Source organism: Brassica napus, chromosome C3 (assembly GCF_020379485.1).
Source record: "Brassica napus cultivar Da-Ae chromosome C3, Da-Ae, whole genome shotgun sequence".
Taxonomy (NCBI): Eukaryota; Viridiplantae; Streptophyta; class Magnoliopsida; order Brassicales; family Brassicaceae; genus Brassica; species Brassica napus.
Window position 1 is genome coordinate 20,502,712 of NC_063446.1, and position 14,585 is coordinate 20,517,296.

The 14,585-nt window shown below is 36.2% G+C and overlaps 2 protein-coding genes across 3 annotated transcripts; one reads left to right on the forward strand and one right to left on the reverse strand.

Annotated features, from left to right (window-relative positions):
- Positions 1-5,800: 5,800 nt before the first annotated feature.
- Positions 5,801-10,319, forward strand: LOC125583667 (protein OSCA1). Of its 2 annotated transcripts, none has more exons than XM_048751002.1 (12): positions 5,801-6,088; positions 6,560-6,891; positions 7,330-7,488; positions 7,570-7,705; positions 7,777-7,878; positions 7,967-8,089; positions 8,174-8,254; positions 8,329-8,669; positions 8,738-8,983; positions 9,190-9,514; positions 9,595-9,828; positions 9,901-10,319. In XM_048751002.1, exons 2-12 carry the CDS (start codon positions 6,593-6,595, stop codon positions 10,159-10,161), a joined length of 2,307 nt encoding a protein of 768 aa, XP_048606959.1. In that variant the 5' UTR covers positions 5,801-6,088; positions 6,560-6,592; the 3' UTR covers positions 10,162-10,319. The 2 variants fall into 2 exon arrangements, with proteins under 2 accessions (XP_048606959.1, XP_048606960.1); XM_048751003.1 differs by lacking the exon at positions 5,801-6,088 and adding an exon at positions 6,153-6,236.
- A 183-nt stretch (positions 10,320-10,502) lies between these two features.
- LOC106442039 lies at positions 10,503-11,331 on the reverse strand. Its single transcript, XM_048751004.1, has 2 exons — positions 10,784-11,331; positions 10,503-10,710 (listed from the first exon to the last, which is right to left on the reverse strand). Exons 1-2 carry the CDS (start codon positions 11,048-11,050, stop codon positions 10,507-10,509), a joined length of 471 nt encoding a protein of 156 aa, XP_048606961.1. The 5' UTR covers positions 11,051-11,331; the 3' UTR covers positions 10,503-10,506.
- Between the last annotated feature and the right edge of the window lie 3,254 nt (positions 11,332-14,585).

Genomic DNA, 14,585 nt, shown 5'->3' on the forward strand with positions numbered 1-14,585 from the left:
TAAACAAACCTATTGTTTTAAACTGCAATCTATGTTTCCAAACAAATTTTTTAAAAAAATTGTTGTACATGTTTCCAAACAAACCTAATTTGTATTTAATTTTTAATAAGATAGATTTTGGAGAGGGTATCTAATATTTTACCAAACAAAATCAGAGCGGGTCTTGATTGTCTACATATTTTTTTGGTTAATTGTAAAAATATACTCACTAAAAGTTGGTGTGTTCGATAACAAACACTAACAAAATCAGTGTAACAACCCAAATTCTGGTCTCGAAATTTGTTAGCCTGCCAAGTCATATATACATATCCAAAGTCCCAATCTCTCTATATAAAAACCCATCCAGCCTTGGTTTTTCCACCTTCAAAGAAATAAAAATCAGAAGTTAGAAAATGAGAATGAGAGAGTTAAGAAAGAGAGAGTTATGAGATGAAGTAGAAAACATTTAAAGTGAACCACCAAGTATCGTCACCGGAAGTACCACATGCGGTGACCACGTTGAGCTCGTCGCCACCGTTCACCGCAGCTGAGAATCATCGGAACCCGCCATGCTTCGAGCTTTGTTTTCGTCCGTTCAGTAAATCAGCAATATCTTCCTAACTGTTGAGAATGCCATGCATGCAAGGCCACCATCGTGTTCCTCTCGTCAAGACGAAGCCATAGACACCGACCACGCCGTAATCGGAGCTCAGACGAAGCCGTACGCGCCTCCGCAAGTTTCGCCGTCCGAGCGCCTGCCGTCCACGCGCCACCGTCGGAAATTGTCGTCCGCCGTCCCCGCCGGTAAGCCTCCGCTGTCACTGTCGGGTGGCCGTCGACGATGACTCGGTGAGTCGACTTGGTTGACTCGGTAAACTGGTTGGTTGACTGGCTTGATCTGGTTTAAATTAATTTCAATTCAGTTAGGGTTGGTTAGGGTTAACCGGTCGGTTAAGTCAAATTGATTTCTGGTCAAGGGTTGACCGGTTTGTAGTTGATCTTTGACCAACAGTTTGACTTTTCCGTAGACTTTGACCATACCCATTTTAAACCGTTCGAAGGGTGTTCTAACTCAGAATTTCACCCTGATTTCAGATTTGGAGTCTATTTGAGCAGCTGGAATTCATGGATACCAATTTTCCATGTTGCTAAAGTGAGGGTCTATTCCCGAACTTCTCGTACACGTCTTAGAACCTCAAATAAGTATAATTTATTTCTAATATGTTCCGTCTGCGTGAAATCGAGTATGTCATTGCTTGTTTAGTTATTAGGTTCTTTGTTTAAACCGGAACTAGGGGGCTAGATGATTCAATATTGATTGCTTCACTTAAATGTAAAATCTTAGCTAGAATTGTTTGAGACGGATACAGAGACGGACTTCTGTATGCCGGATTGTATGGAGGTGCAGCCAGCTTTAGTCGACCGGTTGAGCTGTAGCCTGGGAGTGTCGATAAATCATCTACGGGTGGTGTCCGAGCACTATCTCGAGCTAAGTTTTGTTGTTGGCCCGTTAGTGGGTGGCGAGTGTGCACCTCGCTAGAACCATTGTTTGTTGTTTGGGTACTTTACCGTGTTTGACATGTATTAGATTTAATTTATATTTATTCTGAGTGTTATGTCCGGATCACGGACTTCGGGGTTGCATCTCATACCTCACTGAGCGACTCTTCTGTTGCTCACCCTTCTTGTTCATCTTTCTTTCTTCTCCATTTCAGGTGAAACAAATAATTAGATTTGGTGCTACTGTACTTTTCTTTCGGATTTTTATTTGAGATTCGATGAGTGAAATTGAGTTTATAGACTTTTTATATTACGGGATATCGTTGGTGGTCCGTCGTCTTTAGTGAGAGAGAAAAAGATACCACATTGTTGTATAATGACGTGTCGGGGATGACACGCTGTCCTCCGGACAGAGGTGACGGTGTTATAATCAGTGACCATGTTAAAAAAATCAACACATTACAAAACAAAAACAACACACGCAACAATCTGGAAAAGTACGTTTTTCTAACCTATCTTTACACAAGAAGATGTGGGTTATGGTAAAGTTTGGTGTATAATCTGATTTGACATATCAGGAAATAATCTTTTTCCTTCGGCTGCTATCTTTTATTCCGTTATTCTAATTTTGTAATTTAAGTGATTCTTGATGGAACACCTCACGGTCCCCACCTTACCCACTTTCACAACGTCGCCTCATGATCACATAAATAAAAAAATATTAATGTATCCAGACACACGTGTCGATATCTTAGCCTAGGCAATCACGCAAGTTGGTCAAAGTCAAGAAACATTAGATTCATCGATATTTCTTTGAAAATATTACAGGGCAGTTTTAAGTTATTTATAACATTCTAAGACAGTTTCTCTATTAGCACACTTTATCCTAACAGCTTCTTCTTTTCCTAAACTAACTCGCTAACATTTGACTATCCTAGTTACTAATTAAATGTAAAATTAGCAGGAAAACATCACAACCGCACATCTCACTCTATTCTCAGTGGCCCAGATTATTTCTGATTTTTATCACAAGACTTATATCTGTCTTATTTCACAACCCTTAGATCTCCTTTATGGTTTATAACATCAACGGTCCAGATCTATAATATTGGAAAAAGTCAATTTCATTTATATATTTATTGGTTAAAATACATGAAAAATAAAGTGTGTCCTTCTTCCGTTCCCCTTCGCCTTCTTTCTCCTAAATACTCAATTTCTTAGAAAACTGAAATATGTTTCTTAAATTTATTTTTTCAATTTTTTTTACGAAATCATTTTCTCTATTACACGATCTATCTTTAGAGATATGTGAAGGTGCATCTCCGATGGTGGTGTACAACATCTTTGGTGTACACGAACATGATGTACATAAAACATCTCAAGTGTACAACACGCTACACAACAAGAAAACAACCATCCAAAACCAAGTTTCTTTCTTTATAAATTCGTAAATGTCTAATTGAATGTTGCACCATAGTAAAATGTACATGTCAATATTGGTAAACAAACATGTAGATATGTTCATTATTGAGCTACTTTTAATATTTCAAGATGTAATGTATTTCAAAATGTTTTCTACATTTGTATTTTTTTTTTAAATATGTCCACCTTACATAATTTTGTGTACACTATCATCGAAGTGTACACTATCCATTAGACTGTACATGTATACACGAAATAATTTTCTCTATTACATGATCTATCTTTTAGATATGTGAAGGTGCATCTCCGATGGTGGTGTACATCATTTTTGGTGTACACGAACATGATGTACATACAACCATCCAAAACCAAGTTTCTTTCTTTATAAATTCGTAAATGTCTAATTGAATTTTGCACCATGGTAAAATGTACATGTCAATATTGGTAAACAAACATGTAGATATGTTCATTATTGAGAAACTTTAATATGAAGAATTCATGAGGGTGTATAATATGTTAGGAAGAAAGACTGAACGCCCTTTTGTACATGTGAATATGTAAACCAATGTACAACTAGTTTGCACACACCCTTTTGTATATGTGGATATGTAAAACGATGTACACATATATATCATTACAACATTATATACGTGGAAATTTTAAATGAGATTTATATTTTTACTAGTCTATAATCTTCTCATCTCTGCATCAACCAAATTAAATTGGATAAATTTGCATGTTTCAAAATGTGTACAACTATATTATGTTCACGTGGAGACACAAAATTTACTATCATGTACAATGATTCACATGTATAATAGTGTCCATGTGTACACCGATGCATAGACACCCACATGTAAGACCAATTTTTTTTTGTTTTTGAGCAAGAATAACAAACGACACGACATGTGTGTACACTTTGTGACATGTACACATGTAGAAACTTGAACAAATTAGAAGTTTAAGTCAAATTGGACATGTTATTTTGTGTACATTTTGTTCCACAACGCTTAGTACATTGTCACCTAATAAAATATTCAAAATACCAAACAAATATTTCCCAAAAATTTTAATTGTGCAATCTGGACCTAGTGAATGTTCTGATTTTGCAACATTGGTCCATGCTGTTTTGTTTTATTTTGAAATTAGGCAATCCGGACCTAAAGAATGTAGATTTTATAAAAAAAAAGAAACATAGAAATTGTATAATCATTTTGCTTCGGTGTCCACAAACCTAGGTTGTACACATGTACATTAAATTCGTATATTGTCCACAATTATGATTTTTTAATGAGTGGTAATTTTGTAATAATTTCATCTTCTTTCTACTAGGTTTTTTGGGTTTCCTGCAAATATATTTCAGAGCCGCCATTAATTTTTATCTTGCAATATTCATTATATTCTGTTTTTTACCTACAGCACTTACAAATATTGTATAGATTAACCGATTAACACCAAAACTAAGAAAAAACAAGTTTTAGTTTTTGATTTTTGGAAGATTATATCCAAATCGCCATAGCTCTTATCTGCCAAATATTTACCCGTTGGTTCCCCAATAGTCTATGCCATGATGTCACAGTGTCTTTCATCGGCTTTGTTGAAATTCCGACCGTTGCAAAGAGAAGTTTCATCACCGTCGAGGAAATATAAAATCATTATTTTCATTCTCTTTTGCCATTAAAACCATTATTTTCTAGATTTTTCTTGAGATTTTTCTACCATTAAATTTGTTTCTAGTTGCAGAGAGAGAAATTAATATTAAAACTGTGGGATCTATTTAGTTTCAAGAATAAACTTAGTTAGCTTCTAGTTGCAAAAAACTGTCTTAGGAGCAATAACTGCCTTATAATGTAATAAAAACTTATAAACTGCCCTATAGTGTAAATCACTCTATTTCTTTATAACACATCGCAGCGCGTGCGAAAGGTAAAACAGTTAAAAAGTTGTCTTACCACACGTGTGAAATACAGATCTTATCTTCCTTTCATCGATACTTTTGGTGCGTGTTATTTAATCTCTTATTCAAGCGTGCTACGTGATCAGAAGTTTCATGTTCAACTAGCCGTTAGGATCTTGACAGCGTGGCAACAGCTATTAATTACATTAACTCTTCAGATGAATTTTCTTTTCTCATACAGTTCGAGCTGACCGAAGATGCCAAAAAAAAAACTGAACAGACCGAATTATTGTAAAAGGTAAGATATATTTATAATTTTAAATAGTAAAATAAATAAAAACACATTTGAAATCCTTATCTGCAAAACAAAATAATACTACCATATCACATAACCTTCTATTGGCGGACATTCTCAAGTTTCAACTCTAGCTGTAGATATAATACAGCGTTAAATAGTTATATAATTAGTTCTTTAAATAATCAAAATGCATAAAACCACTTGTTGTTATATCCACGACAAATAAGAAAAAAATTTCCTTGTCAATCATTTTATTTAATCTAGGACTACGTTTAAAAAAAGTCACGTCGGTATGCGGTATGCGGGATGCAGGATGCAGTATGCAGGATGCAGTATGCAGCAGTGTCAAGATCTGAGGATTTTAGATGAAGAAACAGACAAATCTTCCGATAACATTTGTTTCTTTCTTCCCAGATCAGTTGTAAAAATGTTTATTTTTAAGCCCTTTATCAAAAAAAAAAGATCAGTTGTAATTATTATTTTTGGTCGGCCAGTTGTAATTTAACGTAACTTCTAAAACCCACACGGTCCTGAAATATTAACACTAGATAAACTGAAAAGTGAAAAATGAATAAAAATAGTCGTTACAGTTCTGACTGCCGACAAAAACTTTACTAGATAAAACTGAAAAGTGAAAAATGAATATTAACACTAGATAAACTGAAAACTGAAAAGTGAAAAATGAAGAAAAATCTTCTCGTCTTTTTGGTCGTTACAGTTCTGACTGCCGACAAAAACTTTACTACAATTCGTTCAATCTCTGTCGAATCCCTTTCCATTACAACTGACAATCAAGCAAAACAGTAATAAGAAAATATCTCAAAATCCAGAAAACAACAATGATTTAGATTCATATATTATAATCTGTTTCTTCTTCCTTCTCTCTCTCTCTCTCTTTTCCGCGTGGTGTGCGCGTTACTTCACCAGTGCTTTAACTTCGTATGAATCTCGAGTCAATCCATTCACTACCTCTCCTCACTCCCCATCTCTAGGTTACTCTCTCACTCTTTCTCTTTCCTTTTTTATAATTTAATATTTTCGCCAAATCTCTGTAGAGTAAGTTTGTGTAAAGGTTTTGATTTGTTTCAATTTGCTTTTGTAACTTCATTTATGGGTTTTCACTTGATTTACAGCCAAAGGGTATGTTGTTATGCTTGAGATTTCGTATAAAGTTCAATCCTTTCACAGTTATCAGAACTGGGTTCGTCTTCAAAACTGTTTTTTTTTTAATGTTTTGTAATAATCAGAAGTGAGTTTGTTCTCAATTTTCTTTTAAAAATTTATTTTTAATGTTTTTGTATAATACTTCCAATTTGGGGAATCTAAAGTTGCTTCTAGTTTGATACAGTCTCTAAAGGTTCAATCTTTGATGTGCTTCCCTTGTTTATAACCTGACTTGTACTGCAAAACTTCCATTTTTATGGAATTTTAATAGTAATCAACTCTTTATTTGTGTATTGCAGGTTAAGTTCTGAGATCAGCAGAAGTAACAAATCATGGCAACACTTAAAGATATTGGTGTAGCAGCAGGGATAAACATCGTCACTGCATTCATTTTCTTCATAATCTTTGCTGTTCTGAGGCTTCAGCCATTCAACGACAGAGTTTACTTCTCTAAATGGTACCTCAAGGGGTTAAGAAGCAGCCCTGCAAGTGGAGGGTTTTTGAATTTGGACTTGAGAGCATACCTCAAGTTCTTGCATTGGATGCCTGAAGCTCTCAAGATGCCTGAGCGTGAGCTCATTGATCATGCTGGTCTAGACTCTGTTGTATATCTCCGCATCTACTTGCTTGGGTAAAGAAAGATTCAGACTTTTTAAATTCTTTGCAAAGCCTTGTTGAGTCAAAACATCAATTGACTAATGAGCTTAACAGACTCGTTGTGTCTTTGTATACTAAACTTAGTATCTATAAGATTATATGGCATCTATTAGATTTGAGTCATTTAATAGTCAGCATCCGAGGAAACGAGTTGAATCTCACCTTCTCGTAGTTCTGTCGAAAGATAGAGAACGGGATTTTAAATCCATGCTAGCGGAACGCGTTGGTTTAGTTTAGTGGGTCGAATGAAGCTAGTTAGAAAATAGTTTGAATCGGGTGCTTTTGTGTAAATCGGCTTTGTAATCGGATCATTTATTCCGGGTTCGGGTTTGTTAGTAATATTTAATTAAAAAAAAGATTTGAGGCATTTGATAGTGAATATTGTTTTTTGTTGGTTACATTATTTTTGCAGGCTTAAGATTTTTGCACCAATAGCAATACTTGCATGGGCAGTGCTTGTACCTGTCCATTGGACTAACCACACGTTGGAGTTGGCTAAGCAGTTAGAGAATGTAACTGCAAGTGATATTGACAAACTGTCAGTATCAAATATCCCATTGTATTCAAAAAGGTTTGTTAGAGAACAACATCTCAAATTCCCCTTTTTTATGATTTAAAATGTTAGGACTTAAGTAAAAATATTATATTCCAGGTTTGCCACTCATATTGTAATGGCTTACGCCTTCACAATCTGGACTTGTTATATGCTTATGAAGGAGTATGAGATAATTGCTAACATGAGGCTTCAGTTTGTTGCCTCAGAAGCTCGTCGTCCTGACCAGTTCACTGTAAGATTCATCTCTTAAAATGTCAGAACATTGATTGTCTTGTGTGTTAAATGTCATGAAATTTTTGACAGGTTCTTGTTAGGAATGTTCCTCCGGACCCAGATGAAACTGTAAGTGAGCTTGTGGAGCATTTCTTCCTAGTCAATCACCCTGACCGCTACCTCACACATCAGGTACAAAGTTTCTCATAACATGACTTGACCTTTTTTCACTAAACCATTTCTATTGTGACTTTAATTATTTTCTGGAATCATTATAAAGGTGGTATGCAATGCAAACAAGCTCGCTGATTTGGTTGATAAGAGGAAGAAGCTGCAGAATTGGCTTGACTACTATCAACTCAAATACTCTAGAAACAACTCTCAGATCAGACCTATGGTGAAGGTACTTAAAAGTGTTGAACTTGATAACTAGGATGTTTTGTTATGTTACTTACGTAATAACTATCTTCTCTTTTAACAAACACAGCTTGGTTGCCTCGGCTTGTGCGGACAAAAAGTTGACGCAATTGAACACTACATGGCTGAAGTAGATAAAACATCCAGAGAGGTATAAGCTTTGGGATCTCTTCTGGTTTTACCATTTGTGTTCCATCCTATTATTCTTATCTTCATTGTTTATAGATTGCTGAAGAAAGAGAGAATGTGGTGAAAGATCAAAAGTCAATCATGCCAGCATCTTTTGTCTCTTTCAAGACCCGTTGGGCTGCTGCTGTCTGCGCTCAGACCACACAGACACGAAACCCAACAGAGTGGTTAACCGAATGGGCCCCAGAGCCGCGTGATGTGTTTTGGCCAAACCTTGCAGTGCCATATGTTTCTTTGACTATAAGAAGATTGGCAATGAGTGTAGCCTTCTTCTTCCTTACCTTCTTCTTCATCATCCCTATTGCATTTGTGCAATCTCTTGCTACCATTGAGGGCATTGAGAAAGTTGCTCCCTTCTTGAGTGTCATTATCGAACAGTGAGTTATCTCTCTTTTTCTCCAGACATTGTTCTCGTTCTTACATGACATTTGTTTTGTCTTTGCAGTGGCTTCATTAAATCGGTGATAACAGGTTTGCTATCTGGTCTTGTACTGAAGCTTTTCCTCATCTTTCTGCCATCCATACTGATGACCATGTCTAAGTTTGAAGGCTTTACAGCGATTTCACTGTTGGAAAGACGTTCAGCTTCTAGATATTACATATTCAACTTAGTGAACGTCTTTCTTGCCAATGTTATCGCTGGAGCTGCGTTTGAGCAGCTCGACTCTTTCCTCAACCAGTCTCCAAATCAGTACGCATCTCTCTCTCTCTCTCTTGATGAAGTTTCATTTTTTTTAGTACCAGGAGGTTCAGGGCTGAAACCCGTAATCCCTTAGGCCTGAAACTACATCATGTAATATTAGTTTCAGCTGAGGATCATCACTGTCACTTTTTTTTAATAGTTTTATTTTTTTGATGTTTCTTCTCTAAAGACACGTTCTTTCTCAATTTTTGCAGGATTCCTCAGACCATTGGCGTGGCGATACCGATGAAAGCAACCTTCTTTATCACATACATAATGGTTGATGGGTGGGCAGGAGTTGCAGGAGAGATTCTCATGTTGAAGCCTCTCATTATATACCATCTCAAAAACGCTTTCTTGGTGAAAACAGAGAAAGACAGAGAGGAAGCAATGGACCCGGGAAGCATCGGTTTCAACACAGGAGAGCCTCAGATACAGCTTTACTTCCTTCTCGGTCTTGTCTACGCTCCTGTGACACCAATGCTTCTTCCTTTCATCTTAGTCTTCTTTGCACTTGCTTACGTTGTGTACCGTCATCAGGTAAAACAACAACTAGCTCCTTCCTTCCTTCTTCTGTCGATTTTAAAGAAACTGTGTAACGTTTTATTCTGTTTTCTCAGATCATAAATGTGTATAATCAAGAGTATGAGAGCGCGGCTGCGTTTTGGCCAGATGTTCATGGACGGATTATAACGGCATTGATCATATCTCAGTTGCTTCTGATGGGTTTGTTGGTTACAAAGCGTGCTGCTTTAGCTGCACCCTTTATCATCGCTCTTCCCGTGATTACCATCGGTTTCCACCGCTTCTGTAAAGGCCGTTATGAGCCCGCCTTTGTCCGTTACCCCTTGCAGGTCAGGTTTCTTTGTAACATATCTACTACGGTTTGGTTTGGTCACTGTTTTTTGTAAAATCTCTTCTTACAGGAAGCTATGATGAAAGATACGTTGGAAAGAGCAAAAGAGCCGAACCTGAACCTGAAAGGCTACCTGCAAGATGCTTATATTCATCCTGTTTTCAAAGGTGGTGATAATGATGATGATGATGACAGTGTGCTTGGGAAGTTGGAGGGTGAAGTCATCATTGTGCCAACGAAGCGCCAGTCGCGGAGGAACACTCCTGCCCCAAGCAGGATCAGCGGCGAGTCTTCACCGTCTTTGGCCGTTATTAACGGTAAAGAAGTCTAGTCAAGGATTGTATAAAACAGCTTATGCATACTAAAAGTGTATCAAGATAATGTCACATGTGTAGTACATATAAGCTTACTTTTATATGTACATAGAGAACGTTTGGTGATTGGTGTTTTCATGTTATAATCAAAACGTCGAGTGCTTTTTTTTAAGAATATATTGTTGTTATTGTAGAATATATATATATGTAGTTTGGTGAATAAGAAATTCCATGTGGCAAATATAAATGAACCAAAAATAGCAGAAAGAAAGTCAACGCAAAAAAGTCATCCTTGTGAAAGAAAGCTAAAGGAAACTTGTGACCAAAGCAACTCCAGTTTTTGTCTTTGTACATAGACACAATCAATTCGTGGTCTGAGGTTTCTTAGACTTCTTTTTACGTCGTGCCTTTCCACTGCTTGTAGAAGGTGGTGATGGTGTAACGTCCTGAGAGCTTTCACTACAAGGAGATATATCGTCTTTCGAAACCTCATCGGAGACCTTGCAATCCTCCATGTCTGTCTTGGAAGTCACGTCTTTCTCCTCAGGCGCAATCTCCTTACGTGCCTATCAAGAAGGAAGATTAGGTTTATTATGGTACGATGTGTGGCTAAAACCCTTAGAGAAAATAAGTGAATACCTTTTGCTTTTTGTTTTTCTTAGCAGGGAGGCTGATGATCTCTTCTGAAACGGCGGCGGAAGGAGGAGGAAGGCGGAGCTTTTCGAGCTCTTGGATTAGGGCGGTGACGATTGGCTTAGAGAGGATGGTTTCTTTTTGCTCCTTGTTGAGTGTTTTACCCTGAGAAATAGACTCTTCCATCTCAGTGATTCGGTTGTATTTCTTGCGGTGAGTACGCAGACGTTTGCTGATGAGAGCCATAACTTGTTGTCCTTCTGTGGCGGCCATGGTGTCAATATGAGCTATGCGAAAAAAATTACCACGGCGGAGCACATGCGGACATAGTGTTCTTATAGATATTTATCTGTTTATAACTATTAAATCAAAACCAACATAATAAATTATTAATTATGTTTTAAAAAAGATAAATCAAACATTAAACTTTATATTTTATAATAAAAAATATTATTTCAGATAAAACACAACATAATTAAGAATTATCTTATGTTTTAAAAATATATTTTATTTTTGAGAATTTTATTATATTTACTTATAGTCAATTATCAAATATAACATATAAACAAAATATTATTAATATATATTCATTAGTTTTATCAAAATATATATATGCTTATTGTTGTGTTAAATTTTAAAAACATTCACATATATTTTAGAAAATATATTTATTTGTTTGATTAGCATTTAACTATAAATTGTTTTATATCTCACTATAAATTTTATAATAAAATATTATTTTCAGATAACATAATATATCTAAGAATTATCTTATGTTTTAAAACATGTTTTTTATTTTTGAAAATTTTATTATATTTATTTATAGTCAATTATCTAATATAATATATAAATATAATAGTATTAATAGAAAATCGTTTTTAATGATTTATATTATAGATAATTCTTATTATTATTAATTTTAATCACTTATTTAATCAGATATATTTTAAATTCATTTTTATTTTCGACTAATTTATATAATTTGTTCATTAAGGGTATAAATGATTTATTATTAATTTTAAATCACTTTCTAATAAGATAGATTTGAAGTTCGTTTTTATTTTTTATGACTAATTTATATAATTATTCTAAACAATATTAACCGCTCTAACTTTTAACGTGAGAGTTCCGTTGCAAAAATTTACTTCACAAATAATAGTTTAGATAGATAAGATACATCCTAACTGAAAACTACTAGGTACATATATATACGAGAGACCTTAGTGTATACTATTTTATTAACAAATATTTCGTGTATATCTATGGTATATTTCATTATTTTGTATCATTCTAGATCTTTCTATAGTTTTCCATATATCACAATTGCGTTTTCTGATTTCATAACTATAAATTGTTTTTATTAAGAGAAAGAGGAAAGTTAGCTATCCATATATTTGCCTTTCGTTGTATAATTTATAGAATCTAGGTGTCTTGCCCACATATGCAGGCTTAATCGTTTTACAAATATTTATTAGCTTATTTTTTATTAATTCAAAAACCAGCATAATAACTTATTATTTATGTTTTCAAAAAATTAAATCAAACACATATATATATATATATATATATGACAAATATCTAATTAAATATATATGTTTAATTAAAGTTTATTAAAGATAATATTGACTTTAACCACTGAATTTATTATAATTGTTTTATATTTTATTTTAGAATTTTATAATTGAAAAAGAGCATGATACAACCTTCTGCTTCTTACTCTTCCAAGTAACCATGTTTCCACCAATGAAAGTGCAATAGTCTGTTGTAGACCTTCTATATGCTCTATCTCCAGCCCAATCAGCATCACAATAACCCACAACTTCAGTGCTCTTATTGACTCCCATCCATATACCAAGCCCTTGAGTTCCATTCAGGTACATGAGAACTCTCTCCACCATGCGCCAGTGATGCTCTCGTGGAGCTTGCATATGCTGGCTTACTTTGTTAACAGCAAAGCATATGTCTGGCCTGGTGATAGTCAAGTATATCAGCTTCCCCACAAGCTTACTATACAGCTTTGGATCGTAGAACAGCTTGTTGTCTTCAATTTCCCCCTCACGTGGAACCTTGTACCCATCTTCCATGGGCATCTTGGATGTTCTTCCTCCATTCGCACCAGCATCCTTCAAAAGATCTAATGCATACTTCCTTTGAGAGATGAATAACCCTTCATTGGATCTGCACAGCTCAATCCCAAGAAAATACTTCATCTCTCCCAAATCCTTTATATCAAATACTGATTTCAGAAACTCCTTGGTGGCTCGGATTCCTTTCTTATCACTGCTTGTTATGATGATGCCATCCACATACACAAGCAAAACAATGATGCCTGAGGGAGTATTGAGGGTAAAGAGGGTGTGATCAAGCTCGGACTTCCTGAAGCCTCTACCATTCAGTGTTGTGCTTAGCTTATTGTACCATGCTCTAGATGATTGTTTCAATCCATAGAAGGCTTTCTTCAGTCTAAGAACATTTCCTACCTTCACCATTCCTTCAAGACCCGGAGGTGGTAGCATATAGACTTCATCATCTAGCTCTCCTTGGAGGAAAGCATTCTTCATATCCATTTGCCAAAGATCCCACCCAAGGTTGGTTGCAACTGATAGTACAATCCTAATGGTATGGAGCTTTGCAACTGGTGCAAAAGTATCAATATAATCCTCTCCATAGGTTTGTGTGAAACCTCTTGCTACCAGCCTTGTCTTGCGCCTATCAATCTTCCCATTAGGTAAATACTTGATGGTGAAGATCCACTTGCATGACACAGCTCTCTTCCCTTTAGGCAACTCACTCTCATACCATGTTTCATTTCTAATCATGGCATCAGCCTCATCATTGACTGAATCCCTCCACTCTTGAATCAACATTGCTTCTTCATAGCTACTTGGCACATAACTTTCATCTAAGCTTACCATAAAGGCGTAGTGCTCTTCCGGAAACTCAGCAAATGAGCACACAGCTTGGGAAGGATGCTCCACAGCCTGGCAATTGTAGTACACTCTCGTGTTTACCCAGTTTCTCGTGTTTGCCCACTCGGAAGCATCCCTCCTTACCCGTGTGCTTCTTCTCAAAGGAACTTCTACTTGTTCCTCAACAGCTTCTTCTTGTATCTGGATTTCTTCTCCAGCTTCCTGACCTTCATTCTGAACTTCTCTTACTGATTCATCTCCACTTTGGACAGGAGAATCTGAGCCTTGATCTTCTAGACCTCCAGCTTCTTCCGAGCCTTGATCTTTTAACCCTTCAGCTTCAGATTCACTTCCCCCCTCATGTTCAAAGTGGGATGGTTCTTCAGCGGCCACTTGAGTAGGCTCTTCACGCCTGCTCTGATCCTGGGACACGCCAATACCGAGTTCTTCTAGTATGTTTCTCAAACTAGCAACTCTATCTGATGGTTGAGAAAGCTCTTCAAGCTCCTCCCAATTCTTCTCTTCATAATTCCTTTTATCTTCCATGAACTTCACATCCCTAGACACCAAGACTCTTCTAGCAGTGGAATCAAAGCACTTGTATCCCTTTTGAGATGCGGAATATTCAATAAGCATAGCCTTGGTGCTCTTTGCTTTAAGTTTGTTTCTCATCTCTCCTGGCACCAGTACATAGCACACACACCCAAATGTCCTCAAGTGATCCAGAACTAGTCGACTCTTGTTGAGTACCTCAAATGGAGACTGCTCCTCTAGGATTCTGGTTGGTATCCTGTTGATTAGATAGCAAGCAGTCATCACAGCATCACTCCAAAATCTCTTAGGGACACTCTTGTGGAACATCATTGAACGGGCCACTTCCATGAGGTGTCTGTTCTTCC